The 23,489-nt window shown below is 41.2% G+C and overlaps 2 protein-coding genes and 1 long non-coding RNA gene across 5 annotated transcripts; all 3 read left to right on the top strand.

Annotated features, from left to right (window-relative positions):
• The first annotated feature begins 1,085 nt into the window (after window positions 1-1,085).
• On the top strand, window positions 1,086-7,063 carry macc1 (MET transcriptional regulator MACC1). Of its 2 annotated transcripts, XM_071396048.1 has the most exons (5): window positions 1,086-1,246; window positions 2,565-2,690; window positions 3,098-5,151; window positions 5,315-5,503; window positions 5,796-7,063. In XM_071396048.1, exons 2-5 carry the CDS (start codon window positions 2,573-2,575, stop codon window positions 5,997-5,999), a joined length of 2,565 nt encoding a protein of 854 aa, XP_071252149.1. In that variant the 5' UTR covers window positions 1,086-1,246; window positions 2,565-2,572; the 3' UTR covers window positions 6,000-7,063. The 2 variants fall into 2 exon arrangements, with proteins under 2 accessions (XP_071252149.1, XP_071252148.1); XM_071396047.1 differs by lacking the exon at window positions 1,086-1,246 and having other exon boundaries at window positions 2,555-2,690.
• A 3,209-nt stretch (window positions 7,064-10,272) lies between these two features.
• On the top strand, window positions 10,273-16,752 carry LOC139573054 (uncharacterized). Its single transcript, XR_011674534.1, has 3 exons — window positions 10,273-10,315; window positions 10,412-13,459; window positions 13,647-16,752. It is a non-coding gene; the product is annotated as an uncharacterized lncRNA (long non-coding RNA).
• A 1,013-nt stretch (window positions 16,753-17,765) lies between these two features.
• Window positions 17,766-22,357, top strand: LOC139573052 (transmembrane protein 196-like). Of its 2 annotated transcripts, XM_071396044.1 has the most exons (4): window positions 17,766-19,374; window positions 19,459-19,515; window positions 20,869-21,123; window positions 21,725-22,357. In XM_071396044.1, the coding sequence occupies exons 1-4, from the start codon at window positions 19,210-19,212 to the stop codon at window positions 21,809-21,811; spliced, it is 564 nt and encodes a 187-aa protein (XP_071252145.1). In that variant the 5' UTR covers window positions 17,766-19,209; the 3' UTR covers window positions 21,812-22,357. The 2 variants fall into 2 exon arrangements, with proteins under 2 accessions (XP_071252145.1, XP_071252146.1); XM_071396045.1 differs by lacking the exon at window positions 19,459-19,515.
• The last annotated feature ends 1,132 nt before the right edge of the window (window positions 22,358-23,489 follow it).

The raw sequence follows: 23,489 nt of genomic DNA, 5'->3' as shown, positions 1-23,489 counted from the left end.
GATGAGTTGGACCGCAGAGTGAAGGAAAAGCAGCCAACAAGTGCTCAGCATATGTGGGAACTCCTTCAAGACTGTTGGAAAAACATTCCAGGTGAACTTGGTTGAGAGGATGCCAAGAGTGTGCAAAGCTGTCATCAATACAAAGGATGGCTACTTTGAAGAATCTAAAATACTTTTTTGGTTTCTCTTTGCTAATTTGAGATGTTCTTGCAATCATATGGATTTGGTATTTTACCATATAGGGCTATCTTATATATACCACCCCTACCTTGTCACAACACAACTGATTGGCTCAAATGCATTAAGAAGGAAAGAAATTCCACAAATTAACTTTTAACACGGTACATCTGTTAATTGAAATGCATTCCAGGTCACTACATCATGACGCTGGGTGAGAGAATGCCAAGAGTGCGCAGAGCTGTCTTCAAGGCAAAGGGTGGCTATTTGAAGAATCTCAAATATAAAATATATTTTGATTTGTTTAACACTTTTTGGGTTACTACATGATTCCATATGTGTTATTTCATAGTTTTGATGTCTTCACTATTAATCTACAATGTAGAAAATAGTAAAAATCAAGAAAAACCCTTGAGTGAGTAGGTGTGTCCAAACTTTTGACTGGTACAGTACATTTAATGTAGGCTATCTAGGCCATATTAGGCTACAAGTGATAACAAACCTTTCAAGCAATACACTAAATGCACTAATTGAGTAACACAATATATAACTTCTAATCAAAACTCTTTGTTTAAAGCAATTAGTAAATAGCTTATACATGTGTTATTATGACCCATCATTTATATTAGCTTAAATGATTATGCATGATGAGCCAATTTTGTAATTGAACTGTCTGGCCTTCACATAATTGCATCCGCGGGAGAAAAAAAGTATATCTACCGTAATGACAGAACACTGAAACTACCTAGTTTCTGCTGAGTTTCAGGTGTTGCAACACTCTTTGCGTAAATACAGGATTGCATTAGGGATATTGTAGTTTTATAATAAAGTTAATCCAGCTCATTTGAAGAGTAGCCTCATTGTTTTGAACTACTAGTCCCGGAATGCTTGTAGTTTCAAAGCAAACAGACGGCGAGAGTTGTGGCGTGAAGGTGTAAAGATCGGATTTGGTCTGACTCGCTTCCTAAAAAAAAGTTAGTGTCTAAATAAGGCTATGATGGAAACCTTATTACCATGGATCAAAAGTGAGATTCCCCGACATCTCTGATACACCGTTTGGCGAGACATAGTAAGTAAATATTGTTACAATATTTCTGCTGTTTCTACTGACGTTGGAAATTGTAGGCAAGTGTGCAAATCTAGTAGCCGAACAGAATCATAACATGTGTATGAACATAGTACAGGTAGGTCTATCTTGTGTTTGAGTTTGACATCTAGGCTATATATATACTTATTATTATATATATTTTATCATACACAACTACATAGCCACTGGTTTACAGTAGTTGAAGCGCACAAGCGAGCGTTTGAAATACACCTGTTGACTGCGGAAACGGTATTTTTGTAAATCTGGCATAGACAGCGGAGCAGCATTTCTACATGTGAAAAAACAACTATTACAGTAGTCATACTGTATGTAGCCAAATTGTTATGATGGTTTGTCGATGATGATGGTTTATTCACAGCTAGCTCTGTCTCTATATATTTTCTCAGCGATAAGGTAGGCTATCCAACAGGTGCGCCTGAACTAGGCTTCTGTATTTCGAGATAACGCGAAGGTGAAATTCGACAGGAGGATTGGCGACCCACCCACCCACACATTCAAGAATCGGTTTTGCGGAATAACTGATTGTTGAATCTCAGACAAGAGCAACCTGTTTGTGTGCACTCGTGTACAACCCAAATTAATTATTACTGACTCACTGCGACAGCAACATAGGCTATACATGAATGATAAGAAGTCTCCCTTTACGCAAACAAATTACAGTCTGAATGAGTTCATGCTTTATGCTCTGTAAAATAAATTACCTCAAACTAATCCCACAGGTAGCCCCAGGTAAAGAATCTCAGGTGTGAACCAGTGTGGAGGAAATGGACTAACAATGGCATAGGGCTGGGCAATATGGCCTAAAAATATTAATTCGAGAAATCGGCGAGCCCTACTACGGCACCACAAAACAACTTTTGGTAAACGAAAGAAACTGTAGGCCTATCTAGATGTGTTGTTTCTCTGTGTTTCCATAGGCTTTTTTTAGATTCCTCTGTAGGCTACTTTAACCATATTCTTAAACTATCATGTTTGTAGCCACGCTTTATAGAATAAACAGCTAGGGTAGAAAACATATAACATTGTACGACATTGGCCTATATATTTTAGCGACCTAAACTCGACCCCTAGCGAACTTGTCAAGTGGTTCGTACCTCTTGGCATAACGGTTAAGGTCTTGGCTTGACATCCGCTGGACCCGAATTCGAGCCACGGCAACCCTCCGAATTCGGCAAAATATTAAATAGGTTATACTGTGTACTCTATATTATTATGCGAACTGATTGCAATTTTAGGTGTAGTAATTGTGTATGTAATTTATGAATCTTAATGTTTACAGATGTAAAGATGGCAGCTGTCAGAGCAAAGTCATTTCTTCGCCAAGGAAGTCTCATTAGGAGCAAATCTGAGGGGACGTTGATTGATCTAGACGACACTGGAACGCTGAACATCAACAATTTAAATGGTAGCCTACTCTAACGTTTATGAAATATATTGTCTTTGAACTAGATGTCATTAATAGGTTTCCAAAAATCGGGTAACTTTCCCAGCTTTTCCAGAGATCCCAGTTGGAAGATTCACGGAATCATGAGGGAATAAGCAGGAAATCCAGAAACCTCCAACCGGGATTTTTGGAAAACCTGGTAGTCTTGGGAAAGTTACTAGATTTTTGCAACCCTGGTTATGAAACTATTTCAAATATAGGATTGCATTATGTGTATTGTACAGTAGCTCCTTTGAGTGGTACCCTCATTTAGAATAATGCCTGTTTAAAGAGCAACAATTCTGTGTGATTTTACCATGTTCTCATATGTATGTTTTATATTAGTAGGTAAGGCTTTGATTTGACACAGATATTTTGTATTTTCACAGGGAGTAGTTACATAATAAATCAAGTGACAAAACATTCTGAGTGGCCTGTGTTGCAGCCGGAGGTCAAACATGGAAGTCAAACCACAAATCCATTCTGGAACAAACTGTCTATATCCAATCCGTTTTTGGATGACATTTTACACACAAACAATGACAAAACGTTAACGAACGCTGATCTATCAATACAGAAAGATGAACTTTCGACTCTGTTTGACAGTGAGAACTTTGACGCCAGTAGCACATCTTCGGACGAAACAAACTTCGTCCATTTTGCGGATATCAAGCGAAAGAGCATAAGGCAATCAGGGAGATGGAAGAGTGCCTCGGATATTCTCGACGACCTGGAGAGAAAGGAACCGAAAAGGGAAAACAGCCTCAAATTGTCAGCAGGCCCATTTCTGAATGCAGATTTTGAGTGGTTGAAAAATGACCGGGAGGCTTACAAAATGGCCTGGTTGAGTCACAGGCAGCTAACGAGGTCATGTCTTGACCTAGGCCTGATGAGTCAGAGTCCTGGATGGGCACAGACCCAAGCCACCGACTCTCAGATAGTCTGCAAGATAGGTCACAGCGGAGGGTCACTACAGTTACCAGACTCGGATATTACCGCCCATATCCCAGAGGGCCTTGTTCCTGCTGGGGAGGTTCAGGAGGTTGCATTGAAAGCCATCCTGGAGCCCCCTCACGGGCTGAACAACAACTACATGACAACCGTGAGTCCGCTCCTGGAGGTGAGTCTCAGCAACACGAGCGGAAAGGAATCCATCTCGCTGGAAATGAAAATGGTCGCGGAGGTCAAGAAGGATCCGATAAGTCAGGTCATGACCACATTTGTGGGACTAGTGTCCAACAAGAGAGAGGGACCTTATCAGAAAGTCAAGGACTGTTACATTTACAAGAACATCATGCAGATGAATCTTCAAGACTTAAAGTCTAATTTCTATGTTATTGTAGCCGCAGAGGCCTCGGTTATCCAGCCCCCTGCTACGTCCGTTTGGGATTACCTGGATCGTCAAGTCACCGTCGCCGTTTATGGCCCAAAGTATATCCATCCGTCTTTCAAAGTGGTCGTGGTCGTCTCTTGCCACGATAATGTTCCACCCAGGCTTCCGTTCTCAGATATCCACAGGGGCAGCAGAAACTTGCCCCCTCTGGTGCTACAGCTCTGGGAGAAGCACCAGTTTAGCCCAGAGAGACTGAATGACCTACACATCTCGACTTCTGTCATAGCGTCAAAGTTCGAAGTCAAAGTCCAGGATAAAAGGAAAGAGGTGAGACAAGGGCTACTCAAACTGGGTAAAGTCATTCACCTGCCTCTTGAGCTGGCCAAGATGGGCAATGGGGAGATGGATTCCTTTAAACTACACATCCAGGTGAGGGATTCAAACAGTGTCACTGTAGCAGAGTTCCAGGTGTCTTCCCCTGCAGCGGCACCTATTCGCTCTGAAAAGCGAGGTCCCATGCGAAACAAAATTTGTCAATCGCTAGCTATACCGGAGGAATCCGTCCCAGAGTTCCCCAAATTCGGGACCAGACCTGTGAAGGTGCAGTGTTACGGGGTGGCACTGAAGTCAGTAATCCGTCAACCGCGAGTGGAGTACCTCCTGGAGTACTTCAAGGGCGACACCGTGGCTCTCCTCTCCAGAGAGACCGTGAGGTCGGTGGGCCAGTCCAAAGTCAAGGAGTGGTACATCGGCTTCCTCCGAGGCAGGACCGGCCTGGTCCATTGCAAGAACGTCAAGCTCATCACCCGAGACCAAGTGATCGACTTCAACGGCACTGACTTCACCACCGAGACCCTCTTGGACAACATGGCACTGCCGTTCAAAAAGCTCACCTACATCTACTCAGACATCCAGACACTGGTGACCGAACACATCCCCAGCTGGAGGGGCTTCGCTGATGCCCTGGGCTACTCGAGCTTGTCGCTCGACACTATCACACGGAGACATGCTGAAACAGAGGCTGAGAAGGTGGCCTGCGTGCTGGAGAAACTGAAGGAGGACTGCCACACCGAGAACAGCAAGAAGAAGTTCCAGCACAAGCTCATGATCGTAAGTGTAGAAAAGGACGGGGCATGTTTGATAGGTCTCAGGTTTAGAGAAGAATCTTCAAACCAGCTTGACCATTGTTTTGAATGACTTTTTCTCTTTTCCAAATGCGCTTCATTTATTGCATTTCAAGTAAGTGTTTTGTATGTTGCTTTTTCCATCCTAGGGTCTGTTGAAGATGGACTCTCAGGCTCTAGTGGCCCATCTGATCCAGAACATGGTCATCCTGTCCACGGCGGTGGAGCTGGGTATCAGGTGGAGGGAGCTCGCTGAGAGGCTGGGGAAACTCTCCAGTGCTCAGATCGCTGCTTACGAGGCACCCCACCGGGGGAAGAGTGGAGAAGTTAGCGCCGTGGTTAGTTCATTTGACTTTCATTTGTTGTATTTAGCAAAATGTGTTGTTCTTAGGAGATCACCCCTTCATGATCTCATTGGATCAACAGACAAGGATTAGGAAGGCTGTACCAATACTTTTATTTGTATAGTCCATTATAGATGGGCTATAGATTTATTTCCACTGCTTTCATTGTACCGTTTACACCCTGCTGTATCCTGTGCATATGACGAATCAACTCTGATTTGATAGATTCCCGAACTATCAACTATAAACTGAACTGAACTTGTGGATCCTCCTCTCTCTATTGTAGTCTATGTGGAAACCTGCCTATGACTTCCTGTACTCATGGAGCCAGCTGTACGGGGAGGGCTACCAGGACATGATCCAGGACCTTCACCTGGCCCTGGACAAGATGAAGAGCCCAATCACCAGACAGTGGAGGCAGCTGACCGGGGCGCTAATCGCAGTCAACTGTCTGGAGATCCTCAGGGTCTCGGCCTTCCCCAAACCATAGAACCCCACTGAGGAGAAGAATGAGCACGCTGGAGCGCTCAAATGGGTAAGAACTGTAGAACTGAGGCCACAGAGGCCCTTTGATAAAGCTTACTGTGCAGTTCCCACTATCTTTGAATATGGAGGTCCTTGTTACGATGCAGAGGGTGAGGCGAAGATGAAGTCAATGTTTGTTCTTGTTCTTGTATTGTGCCGTGTCTTTGCCCACTTGTCAGAGTTTCTTCTTAGAGTTCAGTTCATGTCGTAAACATAATTATAGCTATTTTTTATTTTTCATTGTGGCCAGATACTTAAACTATATTGCTAGATTTTGTTCATACAAAGCCAGAACCAGTGTATGGACGGATTCTGTTACACAGGATGCAAACGAACGTATATCTCAGCCATATTAACCATATCTGTCTTTACATGAGTTTTTATAAAGGATTCGTTTTGATAATTTGTCTAACACATATCTGCTTCCTTTGACATCATTTCTTAAGACAAAACAGCAGAAACTATATTAAGGTCTGTTACTTTGGGGTTTTCTGTTTGACACTATGTGATAGCCCTTGTTTTGATTTGACATTAATAGTAAGGCAACATACAGTAGAGTTAGCACTTCCAGTTAGCGCTTCCAGTTAGCGCTTCCAATTAGCGCTTCCAGTTAGCGCTTCCAGTTGTCACACGGTTTTATACCTTTATTTTATATGTTACAATGTTACATGAAATCCCCCTGGTTTTTCATTATATTTGACATTTATTTTAGAGGCCGTATTTACGCTAATTTTGATTGAGGTTGGAAGGGATTACATTTGTTTTATCTGCCAAATCCAGTCCTCACTATTTACATTGATACTTTTTAACTCAGTGTATTAAGCCCATCCATTGAAACCTTTTTCAGTGCATTTAGTGTTGTCTACTTGAAAATAGCATAATATGTTCAAATATATTTTAAATATGTAATATAATGTAAAGCAACCTTGTTGTGATTTATCTGAAATATAATATTTCACAATGAAGATTTATAACTGAAATGATGACCTGGTGTGTATGAATAAATATTACTTACATTTTGACAGACAAGTAATATATATCTATTTTCAATGAATTGTCAACTAAAGTAGTTCATTGAGAAGAAGACCCATTATTTATGTTCAGGTTCATCACCAGGTTGTGAATCACATGTCTTATAAGAGTAGCAGGGATAGTGAGCAGTAAGGGTCTGTGTCTTGCATTGTGGGTAGTGTATTAATGTGTCATGCGGTTCACTTTGGTCTCTAGCATGTCACATCTGTTCAGTTAAAGATAAAGGAGAATATTTGGCTTCCGTCAGGGACTGCATTGACCCTAATACTGACGTCTGTTCATAGAGGGGGATGATTGAAACGACTTGATTTACCATGGCAATAACGCTTTAATTACATAGATCACATTCTCTGTACAGCCAGATTGTATCCACAGAGGAAACCCTTCATTTAAAAGACCTGAAACTGAAATTCATCTGAAATTCCCAGTCCTAACTTGTAACGGCTGTCCTCCTCCTCTTCATCCGAAGAGGAGGAGCAGGGATTGAACCAAGGTGCAGCGGGTTGTGAATACATAATGAATTTATTGACAAGACGAAAAACGAACACGAACTACACTTGAAATGATACAAAATAACAAACGACGTAGACTGACCTAAACATGAGAACTTACATAGACACGAAGAACGCACGAACAGGAACAGACTACATACACACCGAAACAGTCCCGTGTGGTACGAAATAACATACAGACACGGAAGACAACCACCCACAACGAACACTGTGAAACAACCTACCTAAATATGACTCTCAATTAGAGGAACGCCAAACACCTGCCTCTAATTGAGAGCCATACCAGGCAACCCTTAAACCAACATAGAAACAGACAACATAGAATGCCCACCCAAACTCACGTCCTGACCAACTAACACATACAACAAACTAACAGAAATAGGTCAGGAACGTGACATAACTCCCCAATTTAACAGCAATGAATCCTGTCCTTGAACCCTATATATGATTGAATCCTGTCCTTGAACCCTATATATGACTGAATCCTGTCCTTGAACCCTATATATGATTGAATCCTGTCCTTGAACCCTATATATGATTGAATCCTGTCCTTCAACCCTATACAGAATTGATTCCTGTCCTAGAATTTCCTGGCTGTGTGTTTTCTGTTGACTTACTCTTGTTGACCTTTTTAGTTTGACTTTCTCTCCTCTGTTTATTTAAGCTGGTTTCAACTGAGAGTTGCATTGTATGGTCTTTAGTCTTTATCTGTTGGCGTTGGCAACGGGAAAGCTCAGGATGTCTATCCTGTTTCTGTTCTGTATTACAGGTGAATGTTATGACTGCATACATTCTGGCTTAAAATAGAAGAAGAAATAGATATACAATATACTGTATGTTCCTCCTTCCTGGTACATTACAGTCCTAAAGCAAGAAGATGTTCTGTATAGTTTTAAACAATGGCTGTTACGTTATAACTAGTGAAATATCTTGTCATTGAAATGATTTATAGTTCATCTGTTGTTGACAACAGAGAGACAATGGTCTTATTCAATATCCTGGTAATATTCCATCCAGATAGTGGACCAGTGACATGTTACTGGACCAGCATCAAGTGCAGATTAATTATGGAGCTGCGACACTTCATTTAAACATGGGAAGACTACATCTCACTGGGCATCAAGTGATTGATGGATAAATCTCTGGGATTAATTGGGCGATCTAATTTCTCCCGCACTGAAATGGAAGTCCGGGCCGATCTCAGATAAGGCTGACCAAGTCAAAACTTTGCCATGCGAGGGCGGAGGCACGAAGAGTGCTTTGAAACACCAGAGTGGAGGATACACTGAAGTCAATTGGCCGCACTGACTGAAACTTTAGCTTGACATAATTGGAATCTGTGACTCTGACCGACACTTTAATGTGCACTTTAAAAGGCGGGACAATAGCTGAGATCCTATATTACAACTTAAGCACTATCGGACGGTTTCCCAGACACAGATTAGGTCTAGTACTGGACTAAAAATAAATTTCAACAGAGAATCTCCATTGAAAGTTATTTTTCGTCCAGGACTATATAGGCTTAATCAGTGTCTGGGAAACCGGCTCTATATGGAGGTAAATGTACAGTAAGAGTCAACACCAACCCCTCATTCTGCACTGAGGAAACAAGAAGTTGTTACTATGTATTTTCATATACACGTAAAAAAGAGGGATGGATATCACTCCTCCAGCTTGCAGGGGCAGTATTCTTTCCTTCTCTGCCGGACCGGTCAGCAGCATGAGAGACAGAGTTCATGTGTTGTCATGTGTTGCTGCCATACTGTGTTGTTGTCTTAGGACTGTCTTTATGTAGTGTTGTTGTCTTAGGTCTCTCTTTATGTAGTGTTGTCTTAGGTCTCTCTTCATGTAGTGTTGTTGTCTTAGGTCTCTCTTCATGTAGTGTTGTTGTCCTAGGTCTCTCTTTATGTAGTGTTGTGTTAGGTCTCTCTTTATGTAGTGTTGTCTTAGGTCTCTCTTTATGTAGTGTTGTGTTAGGTCTCTCTTTATGTAGTGTTGTCTTAGGTCTCTCTTTATGTAGTGTTGTCTTAGGTCTCTCTTCATGTAGTGTTGTTGTCTTAGGTCTCTCTTCATGTAGTGTTGTTGTCTTAAGTCTCTCTTTATGTAGTGTTGTGTTAGGTCTCTCTTTATGTAGTGTTGCGGTCTTAGGTCTCTCTTTATGTAGTTTTGTGGTGTCTTAGGTCTCTCTGTATATAGTGTTGTCTTAGGTCTCTCTTTATGTAGTGTTGTCTTAGGTCTCTCTTTATGTAGTGTTGTTGTCTTATGTCTCTCTTTATGTAGTGTTATTGTCTTAGGTCTGTCTTTATGTAGTGTTGTTGTCTTAGGTCTCTCTTTATGTAGTGTTGTTGTCTTAGGTCTCTCTTTATGTAGTGTTGTGGTGTCTTAGGTCTCTCTTTATGTAGTGTTGTGGTGTCTTAGCTCTCTCTTTATGTAGTGTTGCGGTCTTAGCTCTCTCTTTATGTAGTGTTGTCTTAGGTCTCTCTTCATGTAGTGTTGTTGTCTTAGGTCTCTCTTTATGTAGTGTTGTGTTAGGTCTCTCTTTATGTAGTGTTGCGGTCTTAGGTCTCTCTTTATGTAGTTTTGTGGTGTCTTAGGTCTCTCTGTATATAGTGTTGTCTTAGGTCTCTCTTTATGTAGTGTTGTCTTAGGTCTCTCTTTATGTAGTGTTGTTGTCTTAGGTCTCTCTTTATGTAGTGTTATGGTGTCTTAGGTCTCTCTGTATGTAGTGTTGTCTTAGGTCTCTCTTTATGTAGTGTTGTTGTGTCTTAGGTCTCTCTTTATGTAGTGTTGTGGTGTCTTAGGTCTCTCTTTATGTAGTGTTATGGTGTGTTAGGTCTCTCTGTATGTAGTGTTGTCTTAGGTCTCTCTTTATGTAGTGTTGTGGTGTCTTAGGTCTCTCTTTATGTAGTGTTGTGGTGTCTTAGGTCTCTCTTTATGTAGTGTTGTGGTGTCTTAGGTCTCTCTTTATGTAGTGTTGTGGTGTCTTAGGTCTCTCTTTATGTAGTGTTATGGTGTCTTAGGTCTCTCTGTATGTAGTGTTGTCTTAGGTCTCTCTTTATGTAGTGTTGTGGTGTCTTAGGTCTCTCTTTATGTAGTGTTGTGGTGTCTTAGGTCTCTCTCTATGTAGTGTTGTCTTATGTCTCTCTTTATGTAGTGTTGTGGTGTCTTAGGTCTCTCTTTATGTAGTATTGTGGTGTCTTAGGTCTCTCTTTATGTGGTATTGTGGTGTCTTAGGTATCTTTGTATGTAGTGTTGTGGTGTCTTAGGTCTCTCTTTATGTAGTGTTGTGGTGTCTTAGGTCTCTCTTTATGTAGTGTTGTGGTGTCTTAGGTCTCTCTTTATGTAGTGTTGTGGTGTCTTAGGTCTCTCTTTATGAAGTGTTGTGGTGTCTTAGGTCTCTCTTTATGTACTGTTGTGGTGTCTTAGGTCTCTCTTTATTTAGTGTTATGGTGTCTTAGGTCTCTCTTTATGAAGTGTTGTGGTGTCTTAGGTCTCTCTTTATGAAGTGTTATGGTGTCTTAGGTCTCTCTTTATGAAGTGTTATGGTGTCTTAGGTCTCTCTTTATGTAGTGTTGTGGTGTCTTAGGTCTCTCTTTATGAAGTGTTATGGTGTCTTAGGTCTCTCTTTATGAAGTGTTGTGGTGTCTTAGGTCTCTCTTTATGTAGTATTGTGGTGTCTTAGGTCTCTCTTTATGTAGTGTTGTGGTGTCTTAGGTCTCTCTTTATTTAGTGTTATGGTGTCTTAGGTCTCTCTTTATGTAGTATTGTGGTGTCTTAGGTCTCTCTTTATGTAGTGTTGTAGTGTCTTAGGTCTCTCTGTATGTAGTATTGTGGTGTCTTAGGTCTCTCTTTATGTAGTATTGTCTTAGGTCTCTCTTCATGTAGTGTTGTTGTCTTAGGTCTCTCTTTATGTAGTATTGTGGTGTCTTAGGTCTCTCTTTATGTAGTGTTGTAGTGTCTTAGGTCTCTCTGTATGTAGTATTGTGGTGTCTTAGGTCTCTCTTTATGTAGTATTGTCTTAGGTCTCTCTTCATGTAGTGTTGCGGTCTTAGGTCTCTCTTTATGTAGTTTTGTGGTGTCTTAGGTCTCTCTGTATATAGTGTTGTCTTATGTCTCTCTATGTAGTGTTGTCTTAGGTCTCTCTTTATGTAGTGTTGTTGTCTTAGGTCTCTCTTTATGTAGTGTTATGGTGTCTTAGGTCTCTCTGTATGTAGTGTTGTCTTAGGTGTCTCTTTATGTAGTGTTGTGGTGTCTTAGGTCTCTCTTTATGTAGTGTTGTGGTGTCTTAGGTCTCTCTTTATGTAGTGTTATGGTGTCTTAGGTCTCTCTGTATGTAGTGTTGTCTTAGGTCTCTCTTTATGTAGTGTTATGGTGTCCTAGGTCTCTCTTTATGTAGTATTGTGGTGTCTTAGGTCTCTCTTTATGTAGTGTTATGGTGTCTTAGGTCTCTCTTTATGTAGTGTTGTGGTGTCTTAGGTCTCTCTTTATGTAGTATTGTGGTGTCTTAGGTCTGTCTTTATGTAGTATTGTGGTGTCTTAGGTCTCTCTTTATGTAGTATTGTGGTGTCTTAGGTCTCTCTTTATGTAGTGTTGTGGTGTCTTAGGTCTCTCTTTATGTAGTATTGTGGTGTCTTAGCTCTCTCTTTATGTAGTGTTGTGGTGTCTTAGGTCTCTCTTTATATAGTATTGTTGTCTTAGGCCACTCTTTATGTAGTGTTGCGGTCTTAGGTCTCTCTTTATGTAGTGTTGTGGTGTCTTAGGTCTCTCTTTATGTAGTGTTGTCTTAGGTCTCTCTTTATGTAGTGTTGTCTTAGGTCTCTCTTTATGTAGTGTTGTCTTAGGTCTCTCTGTATATAGTGTTGTCTTAGATCTCTCTTTATGTAGTGTTGTCTTAGGTCTCTCTGTATGTAGTGTTGTCTTATGTCTCTCTGTATGTAGTGTTGTCTTAGGTCTCTCTTTATGTAGTGTTGTCTTAGGTCTCTCTTTATGTAGTGTTGTCTTAGGTCTCTCTGTATATAGTGTTGTCTTAGATCTCTCTTTATGTAGTATTGTGGTGTCTTAGATCTCTCTTTATGTAGTATTGTGGTGTCTTAGGTCTCTCTTTATGTAGTGTTGTCTTAGGTCTCTCTGTATGTAGTGTTGTCTTAGGTCTCTCTTTATGTAGTGTTGTGGTGTCTTAGGTCTCTCTTTATGTAGTTTTGTGGTGTCTTAGGTCTCTCTTTATGTAGTATTGTGGTGTCTTAGGTCTCTCTTTATGTAGTATTGTGGTGTCTTAGGTCTCTCTTTATGTAGTGTTGTCTTAGGTCTCTCTTTATGTAGTGTTGTGGTGTCTTAGGTCTCTCTTTATGTAGTGTTGTGGTGTCTTAGGTCTCTCTTTATGTAGTATTGTGTTGTCTTAGGTCTCTCTTTATGTAGTGTTGTGGTGTCTTAGGTCTCTCTTTATGTAGTGTTGTGGTGTCTTAGGTCTCTCTTTATGTAGTATTGTGGTGTCTTAGGTCTCTCTTTATGTAGTGTTGTCTTAGGTCTCTCTTTATGTAGTGTTGTGGTGTCTTAGGTCTCTCTGTATGTAGTGTTGTCTTAGGTCTCTCTTTATGTAGTGTTGTGGTGTCTTAGGTCTCTCTTTATGTAGTGTTGTCTTAGGTCTCTCTTTATGTAGTGTTGTGGTGTCTTAGGTCTCTCTTTATGTAGTGTTGTGGTGTCTTAGGTCTCTCTTTATGTAGTGTTGTCTTAGGTCTCTCTTTATGTAGTGTTGTGGTGTCTTAGGTCTCTCTTTATGTAGTGTTGTGGTGTCTTAGGTCTCTCTGTATGTAGTATTGTGGTGTCTTAGGTCTCTCTTTATGTAGTGTTGTCTTAGGTCTCTCTTTATGTAGTGTTGTCTTAGGTCTCTCTTTATGTAGTGTTGTGGTGTCTTAGGTCTCTCTTTATGTAGTGTTGTGGTGTCTTAGGTCTCTCTTTATGTAGTGTTGTCTTAGGTCTCTCTTTATGTAGTGTTGTGGTGTCTTAGGTCTCTCTTTATGTAGTATTGTGGTGTCTTAGGTCTCTCTTTATGTATTGTTGTGGTGTCTTAGGTCTCTCTTTATGAAGTGTTATGGTGTCTCTTGTTGTGATGTGTGTTTTGTAATACAGTTTTATTTTTTATTCCAGCGCCCGTCCCAGTAGAAAGCCTTTTTTCTCTTGGTTGGCCGGCACTGTAAATCAGAATTGGTCCTTAACAGACTTGCCTAGTTAAATAAAAGTTCATTTAAAAAAATAAAACCAATCCCAGCCTTCAGATCAATTAGGTGGCCATTCAATGTGACGTAACCCAAGACAAAGAGGTCCTGTTTTCCGGGTGAGGTTAAAGCACGGGTGAGCAGGCAGTAACACAAGGAGGACACCAAATCCAGTCCAGATATCTGGCTTGTGTCCGACTGTTTCCTATGAGAAGAGAGGAGGAACATAGAGGAGACATTTAGTGTTTATTCCTCACTATTAACATTAAAACATTTGAATCATAGGCAGAGCTAGAACCACAGTATAAAAGTGTGTGGTTGAACATAGATACTAATCTACCGTCCTGAGCTTCCAAAGTCATGACAGTTCTCTGATGTGACAGGCTAGAGAGAGTACTGTCAGTCTGGATTTCCACCACAGGCCAGGATGTCTGCCTATTTAGTCATTGACATGTCCACACTTCCTGGGACAATTCCTCTGATTCACTTCCTTGTTTCCATAAAGAAACAGTTTGCTCAATGTATAAAAAAAAACAGATTAATCAGTTTAAATAATCAGTTTCCTTTTCAGTCAGTTTCCTTCAATCACCAGTCACCACCATAGACAGGGAGATCTGCTTCATAGGAAGCAGATCTCTTGCTGTTACACCTCAATCACTAGTTGATTGGTGGCAGTGGTGTGATAATCCTGTATGGTAGTTCCACCTCAAAAAGCACAAGAAAAAGTATTTACACACCCTTCATCTCAGATTGTTCTGAAATTGTTTCTGTTAGAAACTGATAAGATTATCATTCCTGCAACATTGTTTTGTTGAAATATAACTTTATCTCTGATAAATTAAGCTAATCTTAAGCTAATTTTCACCATGTCCCATTTGAACGTGTACAAATGATAGCCACGTCTACACTGTAATCTTCTGTCACTCAGGAAGTTCAAACAGAATTGATTGACTCAACTCTGCATCTAACGGTCTGGGCCTTTAGAATAACACCATGTTATTGTTGTACAGTAATAGTTACTTTGTGGTTTCTCTTCACTAGACATGTTGAAGCCAGGCAGGTAGTGTTGCCTGTACCTGGTGAGCTGTTCTCTAAGATGGCGCTGGCTCTGACACTTCACATTACTGGGAGCAGTGTGATGATGGAGGTAATGGCTGTAAAACGCACTCACCTCCTCTCTGGAACAGCACAGATCATCACGAGTGAGATGTCAACATGCCTGGCTATCACTCTCTTAGTATCATACAGGAAGAGACAGTGATATATTGTCTATTTCTTTAGGTCTGAGCTTACATGATCAAATATAGTTTCAGTGGCAGGGTTTTCTTTAGTTAAAGTAAACAGGAAGGAAGAGAAGTACCTGACGGAGGTACGCAGCTTCTCTTTGTGAAGATGAAACAACAACGCACCTGACATGTTTCATAATCCGAGGTGTCAGGTTACAGTGTATGTATGAACCTGTTCTACATTTACATGATGTCATGTCTCAAGCTCAAGAAATGTGTGAAACGTGCCTCATGTATCGTCACTTTCTGTTTTTTAACCGTGCTCATCTGTAACGCAACTTCCTGCACATGTTGCAGTGAGAGTAGGTTAGAGTTAATAGTTGATTACAGAGTTAAAATATTGTAATGTACCGAGTCGACCCCTAAATCTGAGACAGATCGTCGGTGCCCGTTGAATAAGACACACAGCTAATCCCCATGACCCTGTTTTGATGTTGGCATTACTGTAAATCACTGTCATTCTACTCATTGACGTCACATGATCAACCACATCAGACAGTGTCTCCTCTGCTCGTCCTGTTAATAAAGATGACGGCCATTTCCAAACACACAGGATGCGTCCCAAATGGCACCCTATTCCCTATATAGTGCACTACTTCTGACCAGATTCCATAGTAGGGCACTATGTATTGAATAGGGTGCCGTTTAGGATTTAGGAGGGGCCCACTGTATTAATAGTAAGGATAAATAAATAATGGATAAATATATATATATTTTTAAATAGTACAACTGTAGCTTGTCTTTTTGAATACTGTTTATTTTTCAGGAACAAGATAACATGACTAAAGGATGCATCCTCTTCCACATACAACACTCATACAACAACATACAACAACATACAACACTCATACAACAACATACAACAACATACAACACTCATACATAATACAACAATGTACAACAATCATACAACAACACTTATACATCATACAATAACATACAACACTAACATGAACAGCATTAACATAAACTGTAGCTTGTCAAGCATAAAAAGTAATGCTGCTTGACAACTTCTTTCTCCTGGTGTCTTCCTTGCACCGACAGTAGAGCAAGAACAGAACAACACACACAGAAACACACAAAACAGGTCTGAGACTGTCAGCAGCAAAAACATGGACTGTCTGTGTGAACTGAACACGGACACTGTCTGGAATGTATCTGTTGCCTGCCTGCTTATTGTTAACAAGCCAAGGGAGGATTCAGCGGAGAGACTTCACCCATAGCAGCGAAACCAGAGGAGCAAAACCCCAAAATGCCCCCAGGCAAAACCAACCTGCACATAGAATGGACCAGCACTCTGCCTTTTCAGACTCAGTGAGGCAGTGCATTTTGTGATTAATGAGATATGAGTACTTTTGTTGAGGGAGCCTTTTATACTGTAGCCTTCCCATTCACTGTCATACTCTGTCCCAAATGGCACCCTTTTCCATTTATAGTGCCCTATGGGTCATGGTCAAAAGAAGTGTTCAATTTGAAATGCACACACTGAACATGGACTGTTATCTCATTCAGAGAGTAGTGTTATCTCATTCAGAGAGTAGTGTTATCTCATTCAGAGAGTAGTGTTATCTCATTCAGAGAGTAGTGTTATCTCATTCAGAGAGTAGTGTTATCTCATTCAGAGAGTAGTGTTATCCCATTCAGAGAGTAGTGTTATCCCATTCAGAGAGTAGTGTTATCTCATTCAGAGAGTAGTGTTATCTCATTCAGAGAGTAGTGTTATCTCATTCAGAGAGTAGTGTTATCCCATTCAGAGAGTCGTGTTATCTCATTCAGAGAGTAGTGTCATCTCATTCAGAGAGTAGTGTCATCTCATTCAGAGAGTAGTGTCATCTCATTCAGAGAGTAGTGTTATCTCATTCAGAGATACATCTCATTCAGAGAGTAGTGTCATCTCATTCAGAGAGTAGTGTCATCTCATTCAGAGAGTAGTGTCATCTCATTCAGAGAGTAGTGTTATCTCATTCAGAGAGTAGTGTCATCTCATTCAGAGAGTAGTGTTATCTCATTCAGAGATACATCTCATTCAGAGAGTAGTGTTATCTCATTCAGAGAGTAGTGTTATCTCATTCAGAGATACATCTCATTCAGAGAGTAGTGTTATCTCATTCAGAGAGTAGTGTTATCTCATTCAGAGAGTAGTGTTATCTCATTCAGAGAGTAGTGTCATCTCATTCAGAGAGTAGTGTCATCTCATTCAGAGAGTAGTGTTATCTCATTCAGAGAGTAGTGTTATCTCATTCAGAGAGTAGTGTTATCCCATTCAGAGAGTCGTGTTATCTCATTCAGAGAGTAGTGTCATCTCATTCAGAGAGTAGTGTCATCTCATTCAGAGAGTAGTGTCATCTCATTCAGAGAGTAGTGTCATCTCATTCAGAGAGTAGTGTCATCTCATTCAGAGAGTAGTGTCATCTCATTCAGAGAGTAGTGTCATCTCATTCAGAGAGTAGTGTCATCTCATTCAGAGAGTAGTGTCATCTCATTCAGAGAGTAGTGTTATCGCATTCAGAGAGTAGTGTTATCTCATTCAGAGAGTAGTGTTATCTCATTCAGAGAGTAGTGTTATCTCATTCAGAGAGTAGTGTTATCCCATTCAGAGAGTAGTGTTATCCCATTCAGAGAGTAGTGTTATCTCATTCAGAGAGTAGTGTTATCTCATTCAGAGAGTAGTGTTATCTCATTCAGAGAGTAGTGTCATCTCATTCAGAGAGTAGTGTTATCTCATTCAGAGAGTAGGTTTGTAGGGTTTAGCAGTGTGAACATCAATGTCTGCCTCTGTAGAGGGAAGTGTTCATGTTATATTGTGGCAGGTGCTAAAAATAGCAAGCCTCTTACTATGTCAGACTGAGTTGTTCTCCAGGGCTTGGAGTAAAGGATCAGGTTGGAAGGGTTTGTCAATTATTAGGCAACATTTAAGGATTGGTTTCCTGGACACAGATTATGCTTATTCTTGGATTCAAATGTTTTAGTCCAGGTCCAGGCTTAATCTGTATCTGGGAAACCAGCCCTACGACATGTTGCGGGGTCTTATACTACACAGGAAGTAATCCTACTCCATATATTTCATAATTCCATAAAAAAATTTAACACTATAGTTTAAATATAGTTAAGCAATAAGGCCCGAGGGGGTGTGGTATATGGCCAATATACCACAGCTAAGGGCTGTTCTTAAACATGACGCAACGCAGAGTGCCTGGATACAGCCCTTAGCCGTGGTATATTGGCAATATACCACAAACCCCCAAGGTGCCTTATTGCTATTGCTACCAACGTAATTAGAACAGTACAAATACATGTGTGTGATAGCCATGGTAAATCAGACCATATACCATGGGTTTCAGCCAATCAGCATTCAGGGCTTGAACCACCCAGTTTATAATATGTAATAATGTGCACAAAATATATTCAAAAATGGATTCATTCAGCTATATACTGTAACTTTGGACCATACAAGGTATGCAATTGGCAGTAACTTTCCTCTTAAAACAAATGACACCAATTTTCTAAATGCAATTATCAAACATATCAAGTATTATGCATTGTGCATTAGCCTATGTATTATGCATTGATTGGGTGTTTAATTTAAGATTACTATTTTTATCTCCTTAGGTGCAATTCATGGGATTCGTTAGTTATATAATCTTACTAGCTAGTTACCTTAAATCACCCTCATGTATATAAACTGCACACATGAGCGCTATAAGACGTCAAGGAAGTCACGTGAGTCGCGAGCACTGCAGCTGTGGGCAAGAAAAGTTTTGAGAGGGTGGCAACTGGCGAGAATGACGCGTGTCTGTCTTACAGTAGATCAACCACGCATACTAGCAGTCCACAGAGCTGTCCAGTGCAAATCCTGATAAATCCATGTAGTCTATGACAAGATCTGATTTAGAATACCTTATAAAGTCTAACAGTGGAGTATTTTTCAGAGGGAACATGTAAGTAGCCCTTACATGGTGGATCACTTGGTGGTTACTGGATAGAAAACATTCCCTCGCGCAAAAGTCCACCTGCGTAATTTTGATTAATGGATTAATGCTTTTAGCGCAAAAACCAATACTCGCTGCTTTTTGGGTGGTTCAAGGGGGTGACCACCACCACCTCTTGAATGACCCGCTGTGAAGGAATGAGTGATGCCGGACAGAGGATGTAACATCTGGAGTCTGGTGATACTGTCCGTGTTGGAGATGGGGCTCGGTGCGTCCAGCATCGCCCTCGGGGTGTTCGGCATCATCCGAGTCCGGTCGGTTCACAAGCTGCAGCTGGGGGATGCCTCTCCTATATGGAGCGGAAGTTGTGTAAGTCAAATCATTCACTTTTTCAGTATTATTACCTCTATGGTTAATAGGAATGGGAAGGTATAACTTTTTATTTCCCCCCAGTTTCTCATCTGTGGACTATGTGGGATGGTGTGTGCAAAGAAAAGGTCAGGATTGATTGTAAGTTGATTTTAATACGATGTATTTAACGTGGGTACACTCTTAGAAAAACAAGTGCTATCTAGAACCTAAAAGGGTTCTAGGAGAACCATTTGACCGTTTGAAGAACACTTTTTGGTTTCAGGTACAACCCTTTTAGTTTCAGGTATAACCCTTTCCACTGAGAGTTCTACCTGGAACCCAAAATGTTTCTCCTATGAGGACAGCCAAAGAACCATTTTGTAACCTTTTTTTCTAAGAGCTTTTTTCTAAGCGTGTACAGTGCATGCAGTGCATTGTTGGGGTTAGAGCTAGCAAGAAAGGCATTTCACTGTACTTGTGCTTGAAAAACACCCAGGGCCAGTGGTGTAAAATACTTTAAGGTACTACTAAAGTAGTTTTTTGGGCTATCTGTATACTTTACTATTTATATTTTTGACTGCATTTATTTCACTACACTCCTAAAGAAAACAATGTCATTTTTACTTCTATACGTTGTCCCTGACACCCAAAAGTAGTTTTTACACAACATCCCTGGTCATCTGGCAGACTCACTAAACACACTTGCTGCGTTTGTAATGTCTGAGTGTTGAAGTGTGCCCATGACTTTCTGTAAATAAAAGAAAAACAAGAAAATTGTGCGGTCTGGCTTGCCTAATATAAGGAATTTGAAATGATTTATACTTTTACTTTTGATACTTAATTAAGTATATTTTTGAAATTACATTTACTGTTGATACTTAAGTATATTTAAAACCAAATACTTTTAGGCTTTTACTCAAGTAGTATTTTACTGGGTGACTCACTTTTAATTGAGTCATTTTCTAATAAGGTATCTTTACTTTTACTCAAGTATGACAATTGGGTACTTTTTCCACCACTGCCTAGGGCCAGCTGCAGGCATAAGTTACATAAGCGGTCACTTAGGGCCCCAGGCCGCTAGAGAACTCAGTCAGGATCTCAACTTACTGTTGACAGTTAACGTTACAATAGTAGAATACACAAGGTGCAAGTTCACCATTTGGTTGTGCATCAGCAGTTTTGCTCTTGTTTTGTCAGTCACTGACAGTCACTCAATTAGCCGTGTCAGCGAAACATTTTCAGATTGGTAAATTAGTCTATCCAGCCATCTAAATGTGTAGTAATAATGCCTGAATAACAGCCAGGCATGCAGGGCACGTGCCCAGTGGCCCTGACCTGCAGGGGGGCCCCATTGTTTTGTTAGTCACTCTCACTCAGATATCATTAAGATGGCATAAGTCATGGCAAAATGTGGAGAAGTGTATGAAATTAACTTTTAAACTGCAAACTGTCTCTCCACCCCATGGCAAAATGTGTAGAATTGCAAAAAATGTGCTTTAAATCTCTCTTCAGATGATCCTATTTTCAGCCTGCTGTATCTGTGGGTTGATCAGTGGGATCCTAAACTTCCAGTTTGTGCGTGTGGTGGCAAAGCGTCCCGATGCCCTGCCGTCCCTCTACCTGGCCATCATGGTGCTGGCCTGCCTGGGCATCGGAGTGTCCATCCTGTTTACCTGGCTCACCTGTCGTCTGGCCAGCAGCGAACAGCAGAGGATGTACCTGGAGAGAGAGCTGTCCCTGCACCACTCCCATGAGATGAATGAAAAGGTGAGCTCAGATAAAACATGAACGGAAAAGTCAATAATAATAATATAGAATTGGACAGAATGAATGGCCTGTCATTTCTGTCACTATGTATTTCTAAAGCAGTGGTTGCCAACTCCGGTCCTCCAGTACCCTCAACGCTACACATTATTATTGTAGCCCAGACAAGCACACCTGATTCAACTGGTCAACTAATCATCAGGCCCTCAATGAGTTGAATGGGGCATGTTTGTCCGGGGCTACCACAAACATGTGTCCTGACGGGGGTACTGGAGGACGAGTTGGGAACCACTGTTCTGAAGAGGGATATGAATGCACCACAGGAGGTTGGTGGAACCTTACTTGGGGAGGATGGGCTCATGATAATGACTGGAGCAGAATGAGTGGAATGTTATCAAATGCATCAAACTCATGTTTTCCATGTGTTTGATGCCATTCCATCTGCTCCGTTCCAGACATTATTATGAGCCGTCCTCCCCTCGGCAGCCTCCACTGGAGTGAACCTTTTTGTAGTCGCTCTGCATAAGAGTGTCTGCTAACTAAAATGATAAAAAGTCCTAATTGAGAAGCTCATATAACCCTGCTGTACTACTGTTTGTTCCAGGAGTTGGCTGAGAGATCTGAGAGAGCAGCCAGCATTCCCCAGATCTCCTTCAATGGAAAGTCCTCCCCTCCATTGTCATTAGGCTGAAGCCCAGCTGTGTTACTGCATTCAAAGCAACATGGAGACAATGTTGGTTTCATACAACACCAACGGTTGCAGGGGACGTGATCTCTTGCAATTAACTGATACACAAAGGAATCAACTGAAGTTACGGCAACGCTATGAGAAGGCGCTGTGAGATTTGACAATCGGCTTACCAGTGACGATGTAGGCTGAATGACGCACCTGGATAGTCCCCAGACATGGCTTTGGGGGACATGGAAACAGCAGATAGAGGGACAAAGCTATGGCACATCCAAAGGCTCAAAAAGAACAGCTAAACCACTTGAGATTGTCAGTGTTGAGACGGTGGAAGACATAACTGCTTCAGGGTTTGACTGGTCATAGAGATCATGTCATATAGTGGAAGTTGTTTCCAGTACTATTATTTATTTGAATGATTATTTATGTATTTATTATTTAAATATATGTTTGTTTATTCATAAGCATGCAAATATAATAACATCCCATTTGTGATAGGTTTTTACAATTTAGAGCATTATAATGAATTAAAGGTTTATTGATGGTGATGGATGACGACTACGATGGATGATGATGAATGATGACGACTGCAATGGATGATGATGAATGATGACGACTGCAATGGATGATGATGGTGATGATGACTACGATGGATGATGCCGATGATGATGATGAGGATGTTGATGGTGATGATGATGACTACAGTGGATGATGAGGATGTTGATGGTGATGATGTTGAGAACTTTATTGTATCCATTAGGAAATTAATTCTATATGAATTAGTATATTTTGCAGCAGATCACAACCAGTAGGAGGCAGTAGAAATATATATTTTACCCCACTAGAGGGAGCACTCCGTCTCCTTTTAACTTTTTCTGTACCAAACTGCACCCTATTCCCTACACAGTGCACTACTTTTGACCAGGGCCCATAGGGAGGGTGCCATTTGGGACACAGGGAGACTGTATCCCAGGGAGCTGTGACAACCACCAGAACTTCCTGTAAAGTGAAACCTGGTCCTTCCATGGCCACCCCTCCTCTCATGGGGACATTGGACAGGGTGAGACCGCACAAACAAAGCTCTCCTCAAGGTCCTCACCCAGTTCTCTGTCCCAGAAATCTGTTGCCACGGTGAACCAGGTGGGGGTGTGGGAGACTGACTGCTAGGTTTTTACTCTTTCCCCTTTTTGGTGAAAAACTTCAAAATGCTGTTTCCCCTGGCTCTAGTCCTAACTGACTGACTGTTTCACCTGGCTCTAGTCCTAACTGACTGACTGACCAACTGACTGACTGTTTCACCTGGTTCTAGTCCTAACTGGCAGAGTGACCAACTGACTGACTGTTTCACCTGGCTCTAGTCCTAACTGACTGACTGACCAACTGACTGACTATTTCACCTGGCTCTAGTCCTAACTGGCTGACTGACCAACTGACTGACTGTTTCACCTGGCTCTAGTCCTAACTGGCCTACTGACCAACTGACTGACTGTTTCACCTGGCTCTAGTCCTAACTGGCTGACTGACCAACTGACTGACTGTTTCACCTGGCTCTAGTCCTAACTGGCTGACTGACCAACTGACTGACTGTTTCACCTGGCTCTAGTCCTAACTGACTTAGCCAGGTGACTGGCTGTTTCACCTGGCTCTAGTCCTGACTGACTGACTGTCACCTGGCTCTAGCTCC

The sequence above is a fragment of the Salvelinus alpinus genome, chromosome 4 (assembly GCF_045679555.1).
Source record: "Salvelinus alpinus chromosome 4, SLU_Salpinus.1, whole genome shotgun sequence".
Taxonomy (NCBI): domain Eukaryota; kingdom Metazoa; phylum Chordata; class Actinopteri; order Salmoniformes; family Salmonidae; genus Salvelinus; species Salvelinus alpinus.
Note: the sequence above shows the minus strand (reverse complement) of the source record. Positions and strands in the feature narration are given on the sequence as shown.

Bases quoted from the DNA above. Each gene is read 5' to 3' on its own strand.
- macc1 (XM_071396047.1), top strand. From the start codon at position 2,555: ATGTTTACAGATGTAAAGATGGCAGCTGTCAGAGCAAAGTCATTTCTT. The intron at 2,691-3,097 runs GTAGCCTACTCT...GTATTTTCACAG, and splicing joins GAACATCAACAATTTAAATG to GGAGTAGTTACATAATAAAT. The intron at 5,152-5,314 runs GTAAGTGTAGAA...TTTCCATCCTAG, and splicing joins TCCAGCACAAGCTCATGATC to GGTCTGTTGAAGATGGACTC.
- LOC139573052 (XM_071396044.1), top strand. From the start codon at position 19,210: ATGCCGGACAGAGGATGTAACATCTGGAGTCTGGTGATACTGTCCGTG. The intron at 19,516-20,868 runs GTAAGTTGATTT...ATCTCTCTTCAG, and splicing joins AGAAAAGGTCAGGATTGATT to ATGATCCTATTTTCAGCCTG. The intron at 21,124-21,724 runs GTGAGCTCAGAT...TGTTTGTTCCAG, and splicing joins CCCATGAGATGAATGAAAAG to GAGTTGGCTGAGAGATCTGA.